This window comes from Sinohyriopsis cumingii, chromosome 1 (assembly GCF_028554795.1).
Source record: "Sinohyriopsis cumingii isolate HCF-2022 chromosome 1, ASM2855479v2, whole genome shotgun sequence".
NCBI lineage: Eukaryota > Metazoa > Mollusca > Bivalvia > Unionida > Unionidae > Sinohyriopsis > Sinohyriopsis cumingii.
Window position 1 is genome coordinate 125,013,133 of NC_142961.1, and position 16,981 is coordinate 125,030,113.

General features: G+C 34.6%; 1 protein-coding gene across 3 annotated transcripts in view; it reads left to right on the top strand.

Annotated features, from left to right (window-relative positions):
- Nucleotides 1-1,221: 1,221 nt before the first annotated feature.
- The window catches only part of LOC149807814 (uncharacterized), a 43,243-nt gene continuing 27,483 nt past the window's right edge, over nucleotides 1,222-16,981 (top strand). For all 3 annotated transcript variants that reach the window (XM_089970792.1, XM_089970811.1, XM_089970801.1), the window contains exons 1-4: nucleotides 1,222-3,263; nucleotides 11,831-11,934; nucleotides 12,501-12,599; nucleotides 13,492-13,542. In XM_089970792.1, the coding sequence (XP_089826918.1) occupies nucleotides 11,841-11,934; nucleotides 12,501-12,599; nucleotides 13,492-13,542 (244 nt within the window). In that variant the 5' untranslated portion in view covers nucleotides 1,222-3,263; nucleotides 11,831-11,840. The remainder of the gene's footprint in view (nucleotides 3,264-11,830; nucleotides 11,935-12,500; nucleotides 12,600-13,491; nucleotides 13,543-16,981) is intronic.

Below are 16,981 nucleotides of genomic sequence, written 5' to 3' on the forward strand. Positions count from 1 at the left end.
AATCTCAACAGAGAAACGTTTGAAACCCATTTAAATACAGTCAGTGGAACGTAATATATGCATCTAACAAATGTTACATTTTAGTGTTGCAGTAAGACGCATTTTAGTGACGAAATTAACATTACTCGTCGCAGTCGCAAATAATTTGGTGAATAACGAAACTTTTACTTAGAGTAACACACACTTAGTTAAGACTTTGACCTTTTGTTGAAATAGCAGACAATTTAGTGAAGAAACATAGTTCCATTTGTGCTGTCTCACAAAATTTGGTGAAACAGCTGAGTGCCATTGCTAGAGCGAAACACATTTAATTTAAAAACCTTGACCTTTGCTATTGCAGTAACACTTGTTTAATGAAGATACTGATTTTTCCTGTAGCAGTACAAAACAATATAGGAAGAGTTCCAAAACCTTATGTTAACTTTACGTAAGAGCTATAGTAATGCAAAGAACCCATACATTCCTCGTATACTACTGAGATTTTACTGTTTCTCTTTTACAAATAATGAACAAAAGATTTATGTTTTGAGACATGGATCTCTTTCTATCGATTGCAACTTCAATACATAAGTTGTTCGTTTCTGTACCGACAGTAGCATCAATTACGTTAAATTTGAGAGCGAATGCTTGAAATTTAACGCTATTTTATAATGACTAATATGCATCGAGATAGCCTCCAAATTTCACAAAAGTGCTGGCAGCAACATTTTAATGAACAAAACTGTACTGACGCAAAATAAAATATATGCAAGCTAAGATATACCAAAAATGAAATACAGTAAATGTGAAGCAATTGATGTGGTTTTAAATTGTTATTATGTTGTTTCTGTTTCATCTGTCAGTGGTGAATTCTACCACAAATGTTCGAAGGCAGGTTAGGTTTGACAAAATCATTTACTCTCTCTCTCTCAGACACTTGTGGTGTCTGATTACCGCTGATAGGTAGAACTGTCTGACATCTTTTTCACGTTGAAGTTTATATAGTTTGTAGTGATATTTGCTGAGTAGTTGTGTGAAAGAATTAAAATCTAGGCTTTCATGTAAACCTATTATAAACCAAAATTGGGATCATTATGTTTATATTGGCATACTTTAGGCGGATTGGGAATATGAAGAAACAAAATTAAAAAAAAGGAATTTAATTCCTATTTTATACCACTTCTTATAGACACTAACCATGCCCTATATAACAGAGTAACCATGAGTGATAAACAGGGTGTGAGTTTGTATAGACAATATGTGGTGTGGGGTAATGGATTGGAGGCCACTAGATATTTGTAAGTCAAAGTGTGCTAGACCTATGGACGTTGTTAACCTTATGTTTGCCATTAGAGTCCATAGAGCTACATCATGCTGAGTTCCCATTAAAGGCTGCATAATTCCACGTACATTAAACCTGCGGCGTAATGTTGGTTTTGGTTAAAGGCTAGAGGACCACATCCCGATGTTATAATCCTGCTAGAGTCCAGAGGACCCCACAACCCATGTTAAATTCTGGTTTGGTTCCAGAGTGACATTACAGTAATATATTTCCCTTTTGTCCAGTCCTTGCAGACGCATGATAAACCTGCATATTTCATATGTGATTTCTGGTTAAAGGCCGGACACCCCATACTGTCATAATGTTATATTTCTCGCCAGACAGATCCATAGTGTCAACTTTATGGACATTGTTTTCACACTGGATCCTCCATCTTGTCGCCAAGAGACATATCTGCCTCCTGTTTCGTATTATAAATTATGTATCATGTAACGTAAGAGTCACTTAGATCGGGCTACTATGCTCCTCATCGCAGTTTCTTGCATCGAAGGAAGTTTTAACCATTGAATTGGCCTGAATTACTTTAGGTAAGATATGACTTTGATTGCCTCAGTTGATCTGAAATCTCACTAAAATTATTTTGTCTTTTATATTGAATTATTATTCAACATTAAATGTTCTAGTTTAGAAAACTTGTTCAGACATCATGGTAGCTGACGTACACGAGCTTAGATTTATTATGGTTAATAGTTTACAATAGCAGTACACAAGGCTACCAATAATTTGGTCAGACTGGCATATCGTATGTGAATTTACTTTTGTCCCTCCTTCGAGTAACTCTTCAACACCTTCTTGCCCGTACACATCCTCCCCATTCTGAGATAAGACGTCGAAAATATTATTTTCCCTACGCCGCAGGCTCATTGATTGTTCCAAGCACGCATTTCTCACTTTCCCCATGCAAGAGGTTTCTTTGCCCTTTAGGTTCCAGATAATAATCACCCTCCGGCCATGGATACCCGCATTTACTATATGCACCATACTCTGCATAGCTTATACTTGAAACATGTATCAAATATGACACCTGATGTCTGTTATCCGATATTAGAAAATCTAGCACAAATAGCTCACCTGTCCTACATTATCCTTCATGTTGAGTCTCATATTATGGGCCTCTTTAAGGGATATTTTATTTTGCTTAGGCTATACACTGATCTCAAAGGTATGCTCGATGATACATCACTCTGTCATTCCTGCTTGGGTATTTTGCATTTTGTGTGAAGGGAATACCATACTTAATCCATCACTCACTGTATGGTGTCTTTCTTCCGCTACCGTATCCACACAACCAACCTTTTATTCCTCACAAATCACCCACACTACTATCAACGCCTGGTAAACTTTGATCCATTTAGTCACGGGGAATGTCTGTTCAATAACAGTATATATTCCAATCATAAACAACGATCCCCTTAACAGTAAGAATATTCCCACTTCTTTCTGTACATCGACTTCCTCTAAAACATATATAAGTAGATAATGTTACACTGCAACTACCGATGTTTTGTAAGGTTGATTGAGGATTTACCAACCCCAGAAACAAATTATATTCACCGCTGCCATAGGCCATAATCATGCACAGCAAACATCGCTGACGTTCAGTATTCTTTCAATACTTGTTCCCAATTTGTTAATACTAAAGCTGGTTGGATACCACTAACTACATTCTTCCATCAGTGTATCAATTTCTCCATCTATATATCTATCAGTCGATGAAACGTGATACTACAACTTAGTGGGCCAGCTTAATTTCGAGCCCATTATTTCTTACCTATCTTGCGGTGGATAAGGGAGTCATATGGAGCAGCCGTGCGTCTTGAGCGTGAATTCGAATTATGGGACCAATTCAAGTCGTACTATGCATACGAAATGAGGTGGTTATATATGTCATGTAACAAATATAGATTTTGACAGAAGGAAGTTACACTCTTTGCAATTGTGGGTAAGTAAAATCAGCCGAGATAATCACGACTTGCGTATTATCATCTCTGTATATTCGTTTATTATAACTAGATATTGATACATTGGTAAATGAATTAGTAACGTATATCAACATATAGATATGGAGGGTGACATACTGTAATGCCCATTCTTAAATACAACCATGTAAAATACAAACTATCTTTTTGAAGGGGTTGGGGTGAAGCAGAAACATTGTCTTTTGTCCAACAGTTATGATCTATTTGAAAACTTAGTTTTATTTCTGTTGTAGATTTTATATTCTCTATAAATAATATGCATTTCTTGAAGTTCATCTCAAATCATTGCATTAATTTTGTATACCGCCGTACATGTATTCTGATTAGCACCGTGAGAAAATGAAGCTTGTACACACCGAAATGCATTCCTGCAAATGTAGGTACTATGTAATAAAAGAGAATGCACATAAATACATATATACAGACCGAAAGTCATATATATATATATATATATATATATATATATAGGGATGAAAGTCAATCGTCTATTGCTTGAGGCTACCTTGGGCCCATCATAAATCCATGGGTCTGCATAGAGATCTCACAAAAAGACCAAACAAATAAAAATATATCACCTTTCATAAAAATGTGTTTTCCTGGTTCTACAATAGAAACATTAGCGACCTTCTACTTATGTCTTATTATTACACTTAGTAGTAGTAGTAGTTGTAGTAGTAGTTGTTGTTGTTGTTGTTGTCCAGAACGCACATGTAATCTTCCAATATAAGTTTTGTGTATTTCTGACAACAATTCCATCATAGGAAAATCTTATAATTATGTTCAATCTTTTGTGAAATATGATAATTGGGATTTTCTGTAGTCAGAAATATATGATTATGTCACGGCCAGTTGGGGCGCGGTGTACTCCTCTGTTTCTGTTAACTGCTAACTGGAAACGAGAGACATTAGAAGGTTTAAAATGTCTCTGTTCTAGTATTACATCTGCCAGCGAATTTTTTCAGTCACACATTATAGGTCTCAAATGATGCGTATGGTCAGATCGCACAAGCACATATCTTTTATACGAGGAAGTAAAAATATGCATGGGGAAAATGCAGCGCTACATTTATCTATCAGTTCGTCCATCGCTTTGTGTGTATATACACACACACACACACACACACACACACACACACACATATCTATATATATATATATATATATATATATATATATATATATATATATATATATATATATATATATATATATATATATATATATATATATATATATATGGCAGTTTATTCCAAGTGACTCACCATAACATAACTTCAGTATTAACCTTTTCTCAGACTCCAAATTAGATGTGACCCATATGACTTTTGTCCCTTTAATACCACCGGTATAGCAGAAGTCGTCCATGTTAAAAGCATCACTGAATAAAGTCCTGGCCATTAATTATCTCAAACTGTTATTTCCAAAATGCTGCTCTGAGCAAAATATTTATTTATATACACATGTACCTAGTGTGAAACTTTTACTCTCCGTTGATCCATAAATATGAAAGGAAACAATCTATCTGACGAAAGAACCCACGTTTTGAGCAGTTACTAACATCCTTTTCTCTGTACATTTTTCATTTCTAAGTATCTATATAAGCTAATGATTCCCACAAACATTATTCAGAATCATAAACTCTTCTAATAGCACATACCAAAAAAAGCATTAGTTAGTATATAGGCTGGGCTCGTTTTGAGGCGAATACTTAACTGTCTTCATGACACTATAAATGGTCCGCAAGCTTACTTCTTGACCGTAGTCAAGTTTGCCGTCAAGAGTTCAAATTAAAAAAGGGTTGGTTAATTGGATTTTGATGGCGGAATCTAAAGGATGACCTCCCTCGATATTATACCATCGGGAGTGAAAGAAGAATATAATTTCAACAGAGAACTGAGCGAGATTACTGGGAAGAAAAAAAGCAATACGGGCCCCCTTGGACAATAAAATAATTAGAACAAATTAATAACGGCAATTCCAATTCAAGTTAGATTATATCAATATAATTTAACAGGTGTGTCTAATTTGGAGTTATTTCCTCATCACAACGAGTGATGAAAAGAGAACAATGTCTACGACCGATTCGTATCACCTTCCTGTCTGGACCGTATATCAACGTCTCCTAGTTCATCCTTCCTAAGCTCCATGCTTTGCTCCTTCATGGACTTCCTGGTCCTGTTATTCTGACCTCGTCCTCGTTTCCTCGAACTTCTGTCCCCAGACTGTCTCGTCGCTCTTTCAGAAAGATGTTCCTTATTGCTGTTCTCTTTCAGAACTTCCGTATTAATGTTCTCTTTCAGAACTTGTGCGTCTTTGCACTTAACCCTGTCTTTCTTTTTATAAGACGACCACCTGGTCCCTTTCTCGTTTCACCAGGAAAGCAATAACCTCTTTAGGCTTTCTACGGATCTTTCCTCTTTCAGGAGATTTTCAGACTTAAGAATTTCGACTTAGGTCGTAACTTTAAACTCTGATTGCTTTAAACTGTACGCCTTAATTTATTTTGCCCAGTCGTAGGCAGTGATTCCTTATTCATCAGGTTTAGACAGCTCGGAATCTGTAAACGACAGTGCGTGGAAATTTCCCTTTGAAAAAATGATAAGTGGACATAGGTTGCTACCAAGCGGTTAGGGTTGGTAGCTCAAATGTTTACTTTCTAAGGACCGTGTTAAGATACCCCGGTCAGATTCACTGAATTGTAATTCTGCCCCTTTGAACTTTACACTGACATGGCTGGGGGAGATGAACGAACAAAGGTCGAAGTGACCCTTTACAAAGTGTTTTCTGGCTTAAATGCGATAACACTGTAAGGCTCAACGCATTTAACTTTAAAGTTCGACACTTCACACTGCATATTGAAGGCAAAAACTCCAGTAATTTATGAACTCGGGGAGAATTTATATATGATTCATTTCTTCTTAAAATAATATGCACTATCATTTTTCTGGTAATCTCTCTCCAAACTGAAATTATATTATATACATTGATTTGCATTTATACAATCCAAAACTAATCTCGCTTGTTCAGTGCTGAGTGCGTGGTTTTAAGAACCTCGAATGGATTTACTGAAACTGTAATCAATTTCTGATATGATTATTTTATGAAGAAATGTTTAAACGTCTCAACAATATATAGTGTATGTTCTCTAGATCAAAAGCAGACCTGATCTATCTATATCTTTTATTAAGTAAGCTTTGGGCTGTTTTCGTGCAAAGATCTGATTATTCTCAACATCTTTATAGTTTTCGAGTAATCTTAACTTCATGACCTTGCTGTGATAGCTGTGTGGCCAGTAGTTTGACAAACTGACCACCGAGTACTGAAAAAGTCGGATTAATCTACATAATTATTAATTTTTAACTATGAAGTTGATGATCGATTTATTCAAACAAAGATCAGTTGCTGTAATCATTTTTGACTTTTCTCATTGAACATCAGCGGTATCAGCTGATTGTTGCATTAGAATTTCCAGTGATCTTGTTTTTCGAACTGAAAATACAAACCTGCTTGCTTAGAGGACTGATACCATGTGTCCTGTTAGGCGATTCCTATGGGTCGAAAAGGCAGGTTCTTTTGTTTTTGTTAGTTTACCCCTCTGAATGCGAATTTCAAATTGTTTTAGCTCATCATCTGAATCCCTGGTCATCAGATTAGCTTCGTACTCATGTACTGCCTTCTGTCTAAACTCGGAGGTGCTGCGAAGTTTGTTAATTTTTCCCAGTGTCAAACAATGCCGAAATGTATGAATGTCTTTGATTGAAATCTGGCATTTACTGTAGCAGTCGACATTACCTGCCGATTCAGGGATGTAGAATAATCGCGATGTGCCTTCTGCATGCTATATGAGAGGTGACTAATTGGGGAATATGTGTTGCCTATGATTGTATAATTCACCGACACTTTTAGTGCACAAATGTGAACGTTGAAAAGGTGCATAAATTAGCCATGTCTTTGTGAGATGCATCTTGTTTTAGTGTTCCAACTCGAAAGGTCTTGACTTTTAATACGATCGTGATTCATATGTGATTATTTGAATTTTACTTTAAGGATACGACGCTTTCTGTTTTTATGTTCTTCTTGTATGCATCTTTTAGGACTTTGTGCAACATTGCTGCTTTTCTATTTTGTCTCATGGTGGTTATTTTGTTTTAGATGTAGAGGCTTGTGTTCGTGCTGATTTTGACAAAAGGGTTAACTGCCATTGGTGCTAACAAACATTTTCTTGTCACAATGTAGCCAGGATCGTGCTGATCTGTAATACATATACTTACAACTCTAGGGTTTTAAACTAAGTAAAGAAAAGAGCTAAAACTAAAACGTTTGTAAACTTCAATAATTAATTTGTTTTTCTAGGTTAAAACGTGCAAATTTAAAAGGAAATTACAGTATTGTCAGTTGAATCCAAAATAGTCAAACACGTTCTATTACAAGTCAAAATGCAAAGAGTTCCAACGAATTCGAGTAGTGTTTTTGATAAATTCCAAAATTGAAAGTGTTTTTGATCAACTCCAATATTGAAAGTGTTGCTGTGCTAATCGCATTGAATGTGCTAATTTGCCAACGGCCATGATGTACCGTAACGATATATTGCTAAGTGTCCTTGACTGAATACACAGTAATTCTAAAACAAAGATTTAGTCCAAGAAGTATTAATGAGTACTTTACAATTCCAGTGAATATTTAAATCAAATGAATCATCCATAATTAAAATCTAAACACAACAATACAAACTGTTTTACTTCAGATGTTAAAGTAGTAATGAGTATTTTTTAAAGCAATTAACACTAAGCTAAAAAGCTACAACACAATAAAACTAGGTTGCGATCAAGTTCGTTTCTAAGACATTTAAATTCGTCAACATTTTCCTAGTGAAAAACTCACGTCTTATCTTCAGATACAAAGAAATTAATTTACTTCTGTCAATAATTATCTGAATATATAATATATAAAACTAGAACAATATTATCTATGCATTATGTTGTTTACAAATTAAATGCTACTTGTCAAGAGGGCCCTTAACTCGAATACTAAGGTCATTCACACAATATAATCCGTCAAATAATAAAAATGAAATATATATCACAATACATACATACCTACCCACCTACCTACGTACCTACCTACCTACCTATATACATACATACATACATACACACACAAACACACACACATACATACATACATACATACATACATGCATACATACATACATACATACATACATACATACATACATACATACATACATACATACATACATACATACATAAATACATACATACACACACATACATACATACATACATACATACATACATACATACATTGACCACTCCGGTGGCATAGTGGTTAGAGCGTCCGCCTCGGATGCGGGGGGTCGTGGGTTCGATCCCCGGCCGAGTAATACCAAAGACTTACAAAAAACTGATAGTAACAAGTGAATCGCTTGGCGCTCAGGATCAAGAGGTTGGTGTTAGTACTGGTCATCCTGGGGTCAGGATAATGTGACTGAATGGGACATGATGCTTGGCATCACTATAAACTGTCACACTGCAGACATCATAACGATATGACTGATATACTGTTAAAGCTACTTTAAAAATCCAAATCACACACATACATACATACATACATACATACATACATACATACATACATATATACATACATATATACATCTCACCTCCGTCTGCGTGGGTTCGAGTCTCGGATTCAGCCAATGTGGGTATGTGAGAAAGCTTGCCAGTAGCTTCTCGTGGGTCGGCGGTTCTTTCAAGGGTTTTCCCGGGTTCTTCCTCCACCATACTGGCCGCCATGTATAGCCTATCGTGTGCTGAAAAATGGCGTTAAACCCTACAACAACATACATACATACATACATACATACATACATACATACATATATTCATACATACATACGAATGGTTTCTTGCATCTGATAAACTGATTACGTCAAAATAATTATGCCTGGGAAGTTACCAACGAGTCCCTAAGCGTATATTGAAACTTTGTCTTGTTCTTCCAGCCTAACTCTAGATCTGAAAGACTCGGAATGAGTCTGGTAATGGTTTTCGCCTTTTTCATTCGTCCAGAAAACAAAATCTCTGTATACCAGTAACTCGAGTTACTGACACTATTTCCATACAGGAGAGGTATTCAAACATTCACATACATAAACACTGGAAATCTAAATGGATTATATACTTTGGATTCGCGATATACAATAGTGAATAACCTTAAACGCTCTTAATCAATTTGAGATTTAATTGCGAAATTGAAAGCTATATTACCTGCAAAAATAATATGTTGTTGGTTTAAAACATAAAGGGGAACAAAAAAGGAAATATTTTCGAATATAGGTTTAATTTAAAATTTTCAATGAAGAAAACTGGTTTGCCTATCAATATATGAACGTCTGTTGTATAGGTCTTTACTAGACTCTCACACGACATACATATCTCAGAATAACACGATAACCTGGCTGAAGGAGACTCGTAGCCTACGCAAAATCACCGGAATAAGTGAGTAGACTCCTGAGTAAAACTAATACATTCTAATCAAACATTGACAACGTATCTAAACTTACTGAATATTTACCTGTGAATAAGATTACTTAAGTAAATAATAACGTTCAAGGAAATTTATATAGTTATACTTCAAAAGAAACAAACAATCCTCAGGGGACACGAAGTAATGAAAAGATACAAGTTCTGTCTCCTATAAATGAAGAAGGGTCTGGCTACAGAATCTCACAACTTTATGTGAAGTACATGGTTACAATAATGCTAAATGTGAACAAAACGAGAATTTGACTTTAAAGATTTGCCATTTGAATACAGTCGATAGCAAGAACGCAAGCTGTTCTCTTTTGGGAATGGAATTTACAGGTAAACATATCAGGCATTGTTGTTAGAAGCGTCGTAGAATGTGGATAACGCTATGTTTAAACACAGTGTTAGTGGAAGGGCATTCAACCAAAAAAAATCAAGTGGGACTGACAGGTATCCTAAACATAAACATGCAATGAGTTCGTTTAATTTCTGCCTATTCTTTAAGTTTACACACAAAGTTTTCATTTCCTCAAACAAAACTTGTTTTAATCGTGTGATTGGTTTTGTACCATTGATAACTTAAAACAATCATATAATTGTATGTTGTTGCTTGTTGTTGTCGAGGTTGTGGTTAATGGGCTTTTTTCTGCCAATACATCTCCTATCTCAGACTCATCGCATTGTACAGAAATCCTCCCGAGAATAGCGCTTGGGTAACATTTGCATCTGCATGGAAATGAAATGAAAATATATTGTGTCATGCCAGCCGTCTAACAGCATTTTGCTACAGAGCGTAACTAACTTTGTCGAACACTAATGTGATGTTCATGTTTCCTATATTTTCAAGGACCTAAGAATAGAAGTCGTTGTCAATTGAAGGGTTCTATAATGTCATAATACCACACAAAATTGTCATCTAGTGCAACTAAAGAACATACGTCACACGACTCTAATTCACACTTGAATGGAGGTCTTTTTCTATTCATACTCTGATATCTTACGTTTTTCTAGGCTGTTGATTGATATTTCATATGACGTACTATAAAATATAATCCAATCTAATAATACATAGAATTATTCCTATATCAAACTGCCAGACACATGTGTGGAAGAATATCCATGTAATTATTTATATTACGAAGTTAGAGAGGATTGGTTTTACTAACTAATCAGTGCTATCATAAAGTATCGTGAATACTGTATATTCTGTCGCCTGTTCCTAATCATTGGCTTATTACTCTGTTTGAAAAATAGATTCCCAACACGGATTTCCTATAGTCTAACATATAAACGGTAAATCATAATGAAACTATAACGGAGACATAATTATAATTAGCTCATACCCTAAGTTTGATACAATTAAATCAGATCATTGCAATAAATCGGTAAATATTCAAGCAAATGCGAATATGGTCAAGCAGATACATATGTTTCCGCATTGTAGACAAGTATAATCAATCAATCATTACTCAACCACTGATCAAACTATTAACGAGAGATTGTGTCGATGAATTAAGTTTAATAATGATAGTCATTTACATTAAGACTACGATTATCTTCGTTTTCAGCAAGTGAATTATCACAAAGATAACAAAAATAAGAATACTACTACTAATAGTATAATAACAACGATAATAGTATTGTCGCCGTTATCATCTTCGTCTGTTTCCAACAGAATATATCGGTCTCGTAAATGCGAAAGTAAAGGTGTGTGATCATCAGCTTGCTCCACACCATCCTAGCACTAATATTTCCTTCATTCAAGATCAAGAACTTATAAGATACTGAAAGCATGTTTTACTATATGACCTATGTGTAAAACGTTATTCAAAACTTTCATTTATGTTAATCTTTTCACATTGAGAATACACATAAAAAGTGGCTATTTACAAAATGTCGTCAAAAGTTACTTTTGTTCTTTAAAAGATTAATGATCTACATTTTTTTCTACATTACCACCTTAATACTTTTCTGAACAGATGTAAAGACATGGGCAAGGGATCGTCCAAGCAGTTGAGTCGGCAACACTTGCAGGAACAGCAAGTAACAGAAGGGGCAAACAATGGTCATGAACATAAACAAGGTTTGTTTAAAATTCATATTATACATGCTTAACTGCTAATGTATTTAGGTACTAATCTTACAGCCCCTGCACGAGGGAATCGTGGACGTCAAAAGAGAAAGGAAAACAGGGATATGAAATACAAGACTTACAGCATATTCAGAACGCTTCTGTATAATGCGCAATTTTCGTTGGTTTGTTGCGGAAACAATGCTGAATTTGGTGGGAAAGACTATGGAATGTAAATTGAGCAATTCTAGAAATGTTGTCTCATCTATCCACATTTTCCAATATTAATATTGTAGACAAGATAACATATTGCCTGAACCAATAATTAAGGCGTTGTGCATTTGCCATGGCTACATTTCATTTTTGTATGCAACATATACAATCATTGATTTAGAACATCTTTAAATATGGATCTGTCTATCTATGTGTCTATCTATCTGGCTTTATATTCATCATTCTTTTAATCATTCAATGAGTCTAGCTATCTGCCTATCTATAGCATCCAATATCTTTATACCTTGGTCAGTCTAGCTTTCTATCTCCAAATTATAGTGTAAATTATTCTCTTTTATTTTTAGCAAACATTTCCATGAAAATCAATAGACGGAACACGTACTTGTGGTACCATAGCCAGGATTCCCAAAATGCGGCAGATAAAACGGATCCTTCAAAGACATGTGAGCATAAAAGCACAACTACCAAAACGGTATAGAATGAAAACGAGTTAATCGAATGTTATGGAAGCGTTAGTCTCACGGAAATCATGTGCATTCAACAAATTATACGTGCATGTCTGATCACATGAGTGAAGAATGGAATAACGAGTTGGAAACACTGAACACTTAGTTGAGCTGGAATTCATCAGCAGGGTTAAAATGTTTTATATATTTTCTTCTTCGAAGACGTTTTTAAAGATTATACAAAATACAAAATAATCAAAGGAACTAATGTTTATTTTAATTCAAACAGCAGATGCATGCAAAGCCACTAAGTCTTGCATGCCTTCTTGGCACCAACATCCCTTGTAATAGGCAAGGAGTCTATACCAGTAAACTAGAACGCTATACATTATAGTTTGTTTCTTTCTTGAGACAAATATTGGCCTATGTTTTGGTGGCTGTGCCTTCTTGCGTCAAGGCAGCAGTTCCCATTGTCATAAGAATTTGCATAAAGAAAGTTCAGATCTGGGATACCGTTTTATACGGTAATATTTAATTACCGAGTCTCTTCAGTTAGAAAGCAATTAGGTTAAATGACGGCGCAATATAGTAAACCTACAGGATGACAGAATATAACCGTGTATGTTGCACTGAGTGAACCAAGTAAGATCTTTAGGACCAGTCTAAAGATAGTCTGAAGATCTGTTTCATCAGATAATCTTTATGTAATTCTGTGTGACAGGTTAATTAGAAACTACTTAAAATCAAACGTTTTAAATGGTTAAAACAATACAAATCTACATTAATATTTATTACTCACTATCAACCGTCAGCTTTGCCAAACAATTAAAATTACCATTTAGTAGCAGTGATGCTCTCCGATTCAGTACATGTTTCTTTTCTACTTCAGATGTGGAAGAGGATCCTCCGTACGCAAATCTAGGAACAACATCCACAAGAGGTACACTGTTTACAATTTAACTAAAACTTCATCATATATTTTGCATGCAATTACATTAAATAAAACAAATATTGCTAACGTAAGTAAGATCTACAAGATAAAATATTATTTTGAGGTCATCATTAAAAGTTATTTTGCTTGTAAAACACAATAAATCAACTAATCTTTCTAAATTTGGTACTGTACAAGCTTTGCTGTGTTCTGATATATGAATAACACAATAGTAAACTTTTAGCATGATAAGCGGAACTTGAACAGGACATGTAATTCCGACGGTTGAGTACGCATGGTGTAACGCCTAATAAACTCATAAAACCAGTATACTGCACAAATTGAGTATTTATTTTCCAAGAAACTTTACAAAAGATATATGTCCATAAATGGGTTGAATCTGAAATATGAGAATACATAATCTTCCAGCAAAATTGAAGATTACAGCGCACATTGTTTATAATACTGCCTACAAACTGTTACTTAAGTTATATATTCTCCAAATTTACCACTAAAATAATATTTTGTGCATTGTTTGGGAGCAAAGTAAATGCAGTAATGTTTATGTTCAAGCAATGGGTTTTGGCGATATGCACTAGTTAATTTGTATTTCCGGTGATTACAACATTTGAGCTGTTTTTCAAACATTAAACATCTATACTTGCTTTGTTATCAACAATTTCAGTCTCTGACTTAATTCATGTACATCTCAATGTTGTAAAAGCAATTAGATGTGTTTTATTATATCATTTGTTTAGTAAAAGACATTATTGGCTACTTACAACTTTGACCTATTACTTTGCTTAGTACGTCAAAAGTACTGATACAACGTAATGGCCGTAGAAATAGATATTTCATCATGTTTAAAACCATTATTGTAGATTCAATTTCCTATCAACAAATCCTGACAATTTTATCCTAAAGCCACCGAAGGCTAAAGAGCAACTGAATCGGTCGCTATTCTTGCAAAATGTAATCCATAGCAATTGACATTTTTATCATGTTAACCACTATTCATGTCAAAACCTTGTTACCAAGTTTGGATTAAAATCTAACACTTCTATATTCTTTCATCTCACTAACAAAATAATTTTGTAAACTCTCAATTTTTTGCAGCTTAAAGATAATGCCATTGTCAGTTATAAGAGTTGGATATAAAAGATGTTTACTTAACTATCCATTCGCTTAATTATATGTTGGTAAGATAAAGATTTGATTTGTTAGTTGTAGCAAAGTTAACACTTTCTCTGCTGAACGAAAGGTGTACCCTCTTATGTAATTTGTACGCTGTTCTTTGCATTGTTGTTCAAAACTGAAATATGGTAAATATCTTTAAAATAAGACATTTTATTTGCAGATGTTAGAGCATAGTCTTGCGTTGCATTTAAATAAGGATAGTGACTAATGTTTGTTTCGCTTGACAGTTGGTGTAGGAAATAGCTATGATATATATTAAGTAGCAAAGGTTACAACAGTTTTCGGTTTTGGTTGCACATCTGGTGCTCATTGATTTTGGTATGGTACAAACATGTTTCTTTTGTTTTATAACTTGGTTGATTGTTGATTTTGATGTCAGATACCAATACCGAGTTCAGACGCAACGCCTTTCAAACCCACAACTAAATGTTGAAGACTTTATGAAGTAAATTTGATTGTACTTGTAGACCACATGAACCATACACTTAAAATAGCTACACACACTGTTAAATAATTGGTTCGGTTAGAACTATTTGACCTTGTATCTTTTTTTAATTAAGAGTGATAGTTCAAAGTCTTCTCTTCTACCTTTAAATTGTCATCCTGTAAACTTTCACATTTTAAGCTATCGCATCTCCTGCAATCACCAATTTAATGATAATATGCTTTTCACAATGACAGTTGTCATATGTTTAAATCTCAACGTCCGAATCTAGGATTTCCCTACGACATCGGACAGTAGGACACTGGTAATCACAATTATTTTCTTTTGTAAAGATTCTTCTAATGTGACAAATTGTTAGTCTTAGAAACTGTTCTTTCTTACATTCATATTCATAGTAAAGTTTACCCTAGGTTACAACGAGGCACAGGATTTCGCTATGTAGTTCTTGAAACTAACGATACTACCAAGTTTCATAATCATACTTTGTTTTAATAGAAACAATCGTTCATAGTACATTTTCACTAGTCTATATATTGTCCTTGACAAAGTGACAATATTGTAATCACTATCATAATCAATCTTGGCCATCTTTTTCTTCCATAAGTTATGTTCTACAGTTGACAGTGTCTCCTGCATTCAGCTGCATCTTCTCCTTAGCAGTAGCTACGTTTTTAAGCAGCTGACACGACAGCAAGCCAAAGCCTTAGTTTACTTAGTGGACTGTATATATAACGGTTGTTTTTGTTGTCAACAGTTTAAAATGTTTATTTTCGTTCTTCAAAAATGAACGAATCATTTCAAATTTTTATCAGCTGTTACAATTTCTATTATTAATCTGCTATCACCACGATTTGTTTTAAGTCGAGTTATGTTGTTCTTAAATTGTATCTTTTCCTTGAGTGTCTGTAATAGGATACCGTAAAGTTTAATAGCTCTACAATGTGTATTACAACTGTAGCCGAAATCGAATATGTGCATTAACCCACATCAAATACATATTGTATTTCTTCATCGTCTTATTTTGTTTAACCGTCCTACTCGCGATTATGTATGTTTTTTATTTAAATGCTATCATTACTAAATGTAATCTATGTCCTACACATGTTTCGAAACATAGAAATGTATTCTTTTATATTAACTCTTATTGTCTTGAACCATGTTATGGTTGTCAAATTGATCATCCTAATTGATGAGGAGTCAAGATACAAAGTTGGAAGAGTATAAGGAAAAAGCGCTGTACTCATCCCAGAAGTTATAAAAATGACATAAAGTTTTGAGTGATCATTCCCTAACTGTACTGACATTTTTAAAGACTAAACGCATCATCGAAACTCTTAGGGAACAGATTATCCAACACTGCTTCATGGACTTAAGGGACATACCTTTCCAAACAAAATGTCAACTGTGAGATCATTATTAAGCATTACCTGTCAAGAACGAATACATTGGAACTTCATTACCCTCTCACCCACACTTCGCAAATAGTTTCTTGGAATCCAGTTGGGCATGCTAACGAGGAACATCTCCGTCCAAAACCCAAAGAAGTTCGATCTTCTTTGATCAGCACCGACGACATTGAACCAATTGACTAGCTTTTTTTTCAACAATCACAGCGTAGAATGCGTTGATTCCTATAGCTTCCCTGCTCTGGAAGATGATGTGAACATATATACTTTATGCCGTCAATTAAATAATGCGAAATTACAACGATCAGATTCAATAGTATCTTAACAAGATTCTACAGATTTGCCAGAACACCATAGAGACAATTCACCTTAGAACATTTACTAATTTGTTTTGAACTCG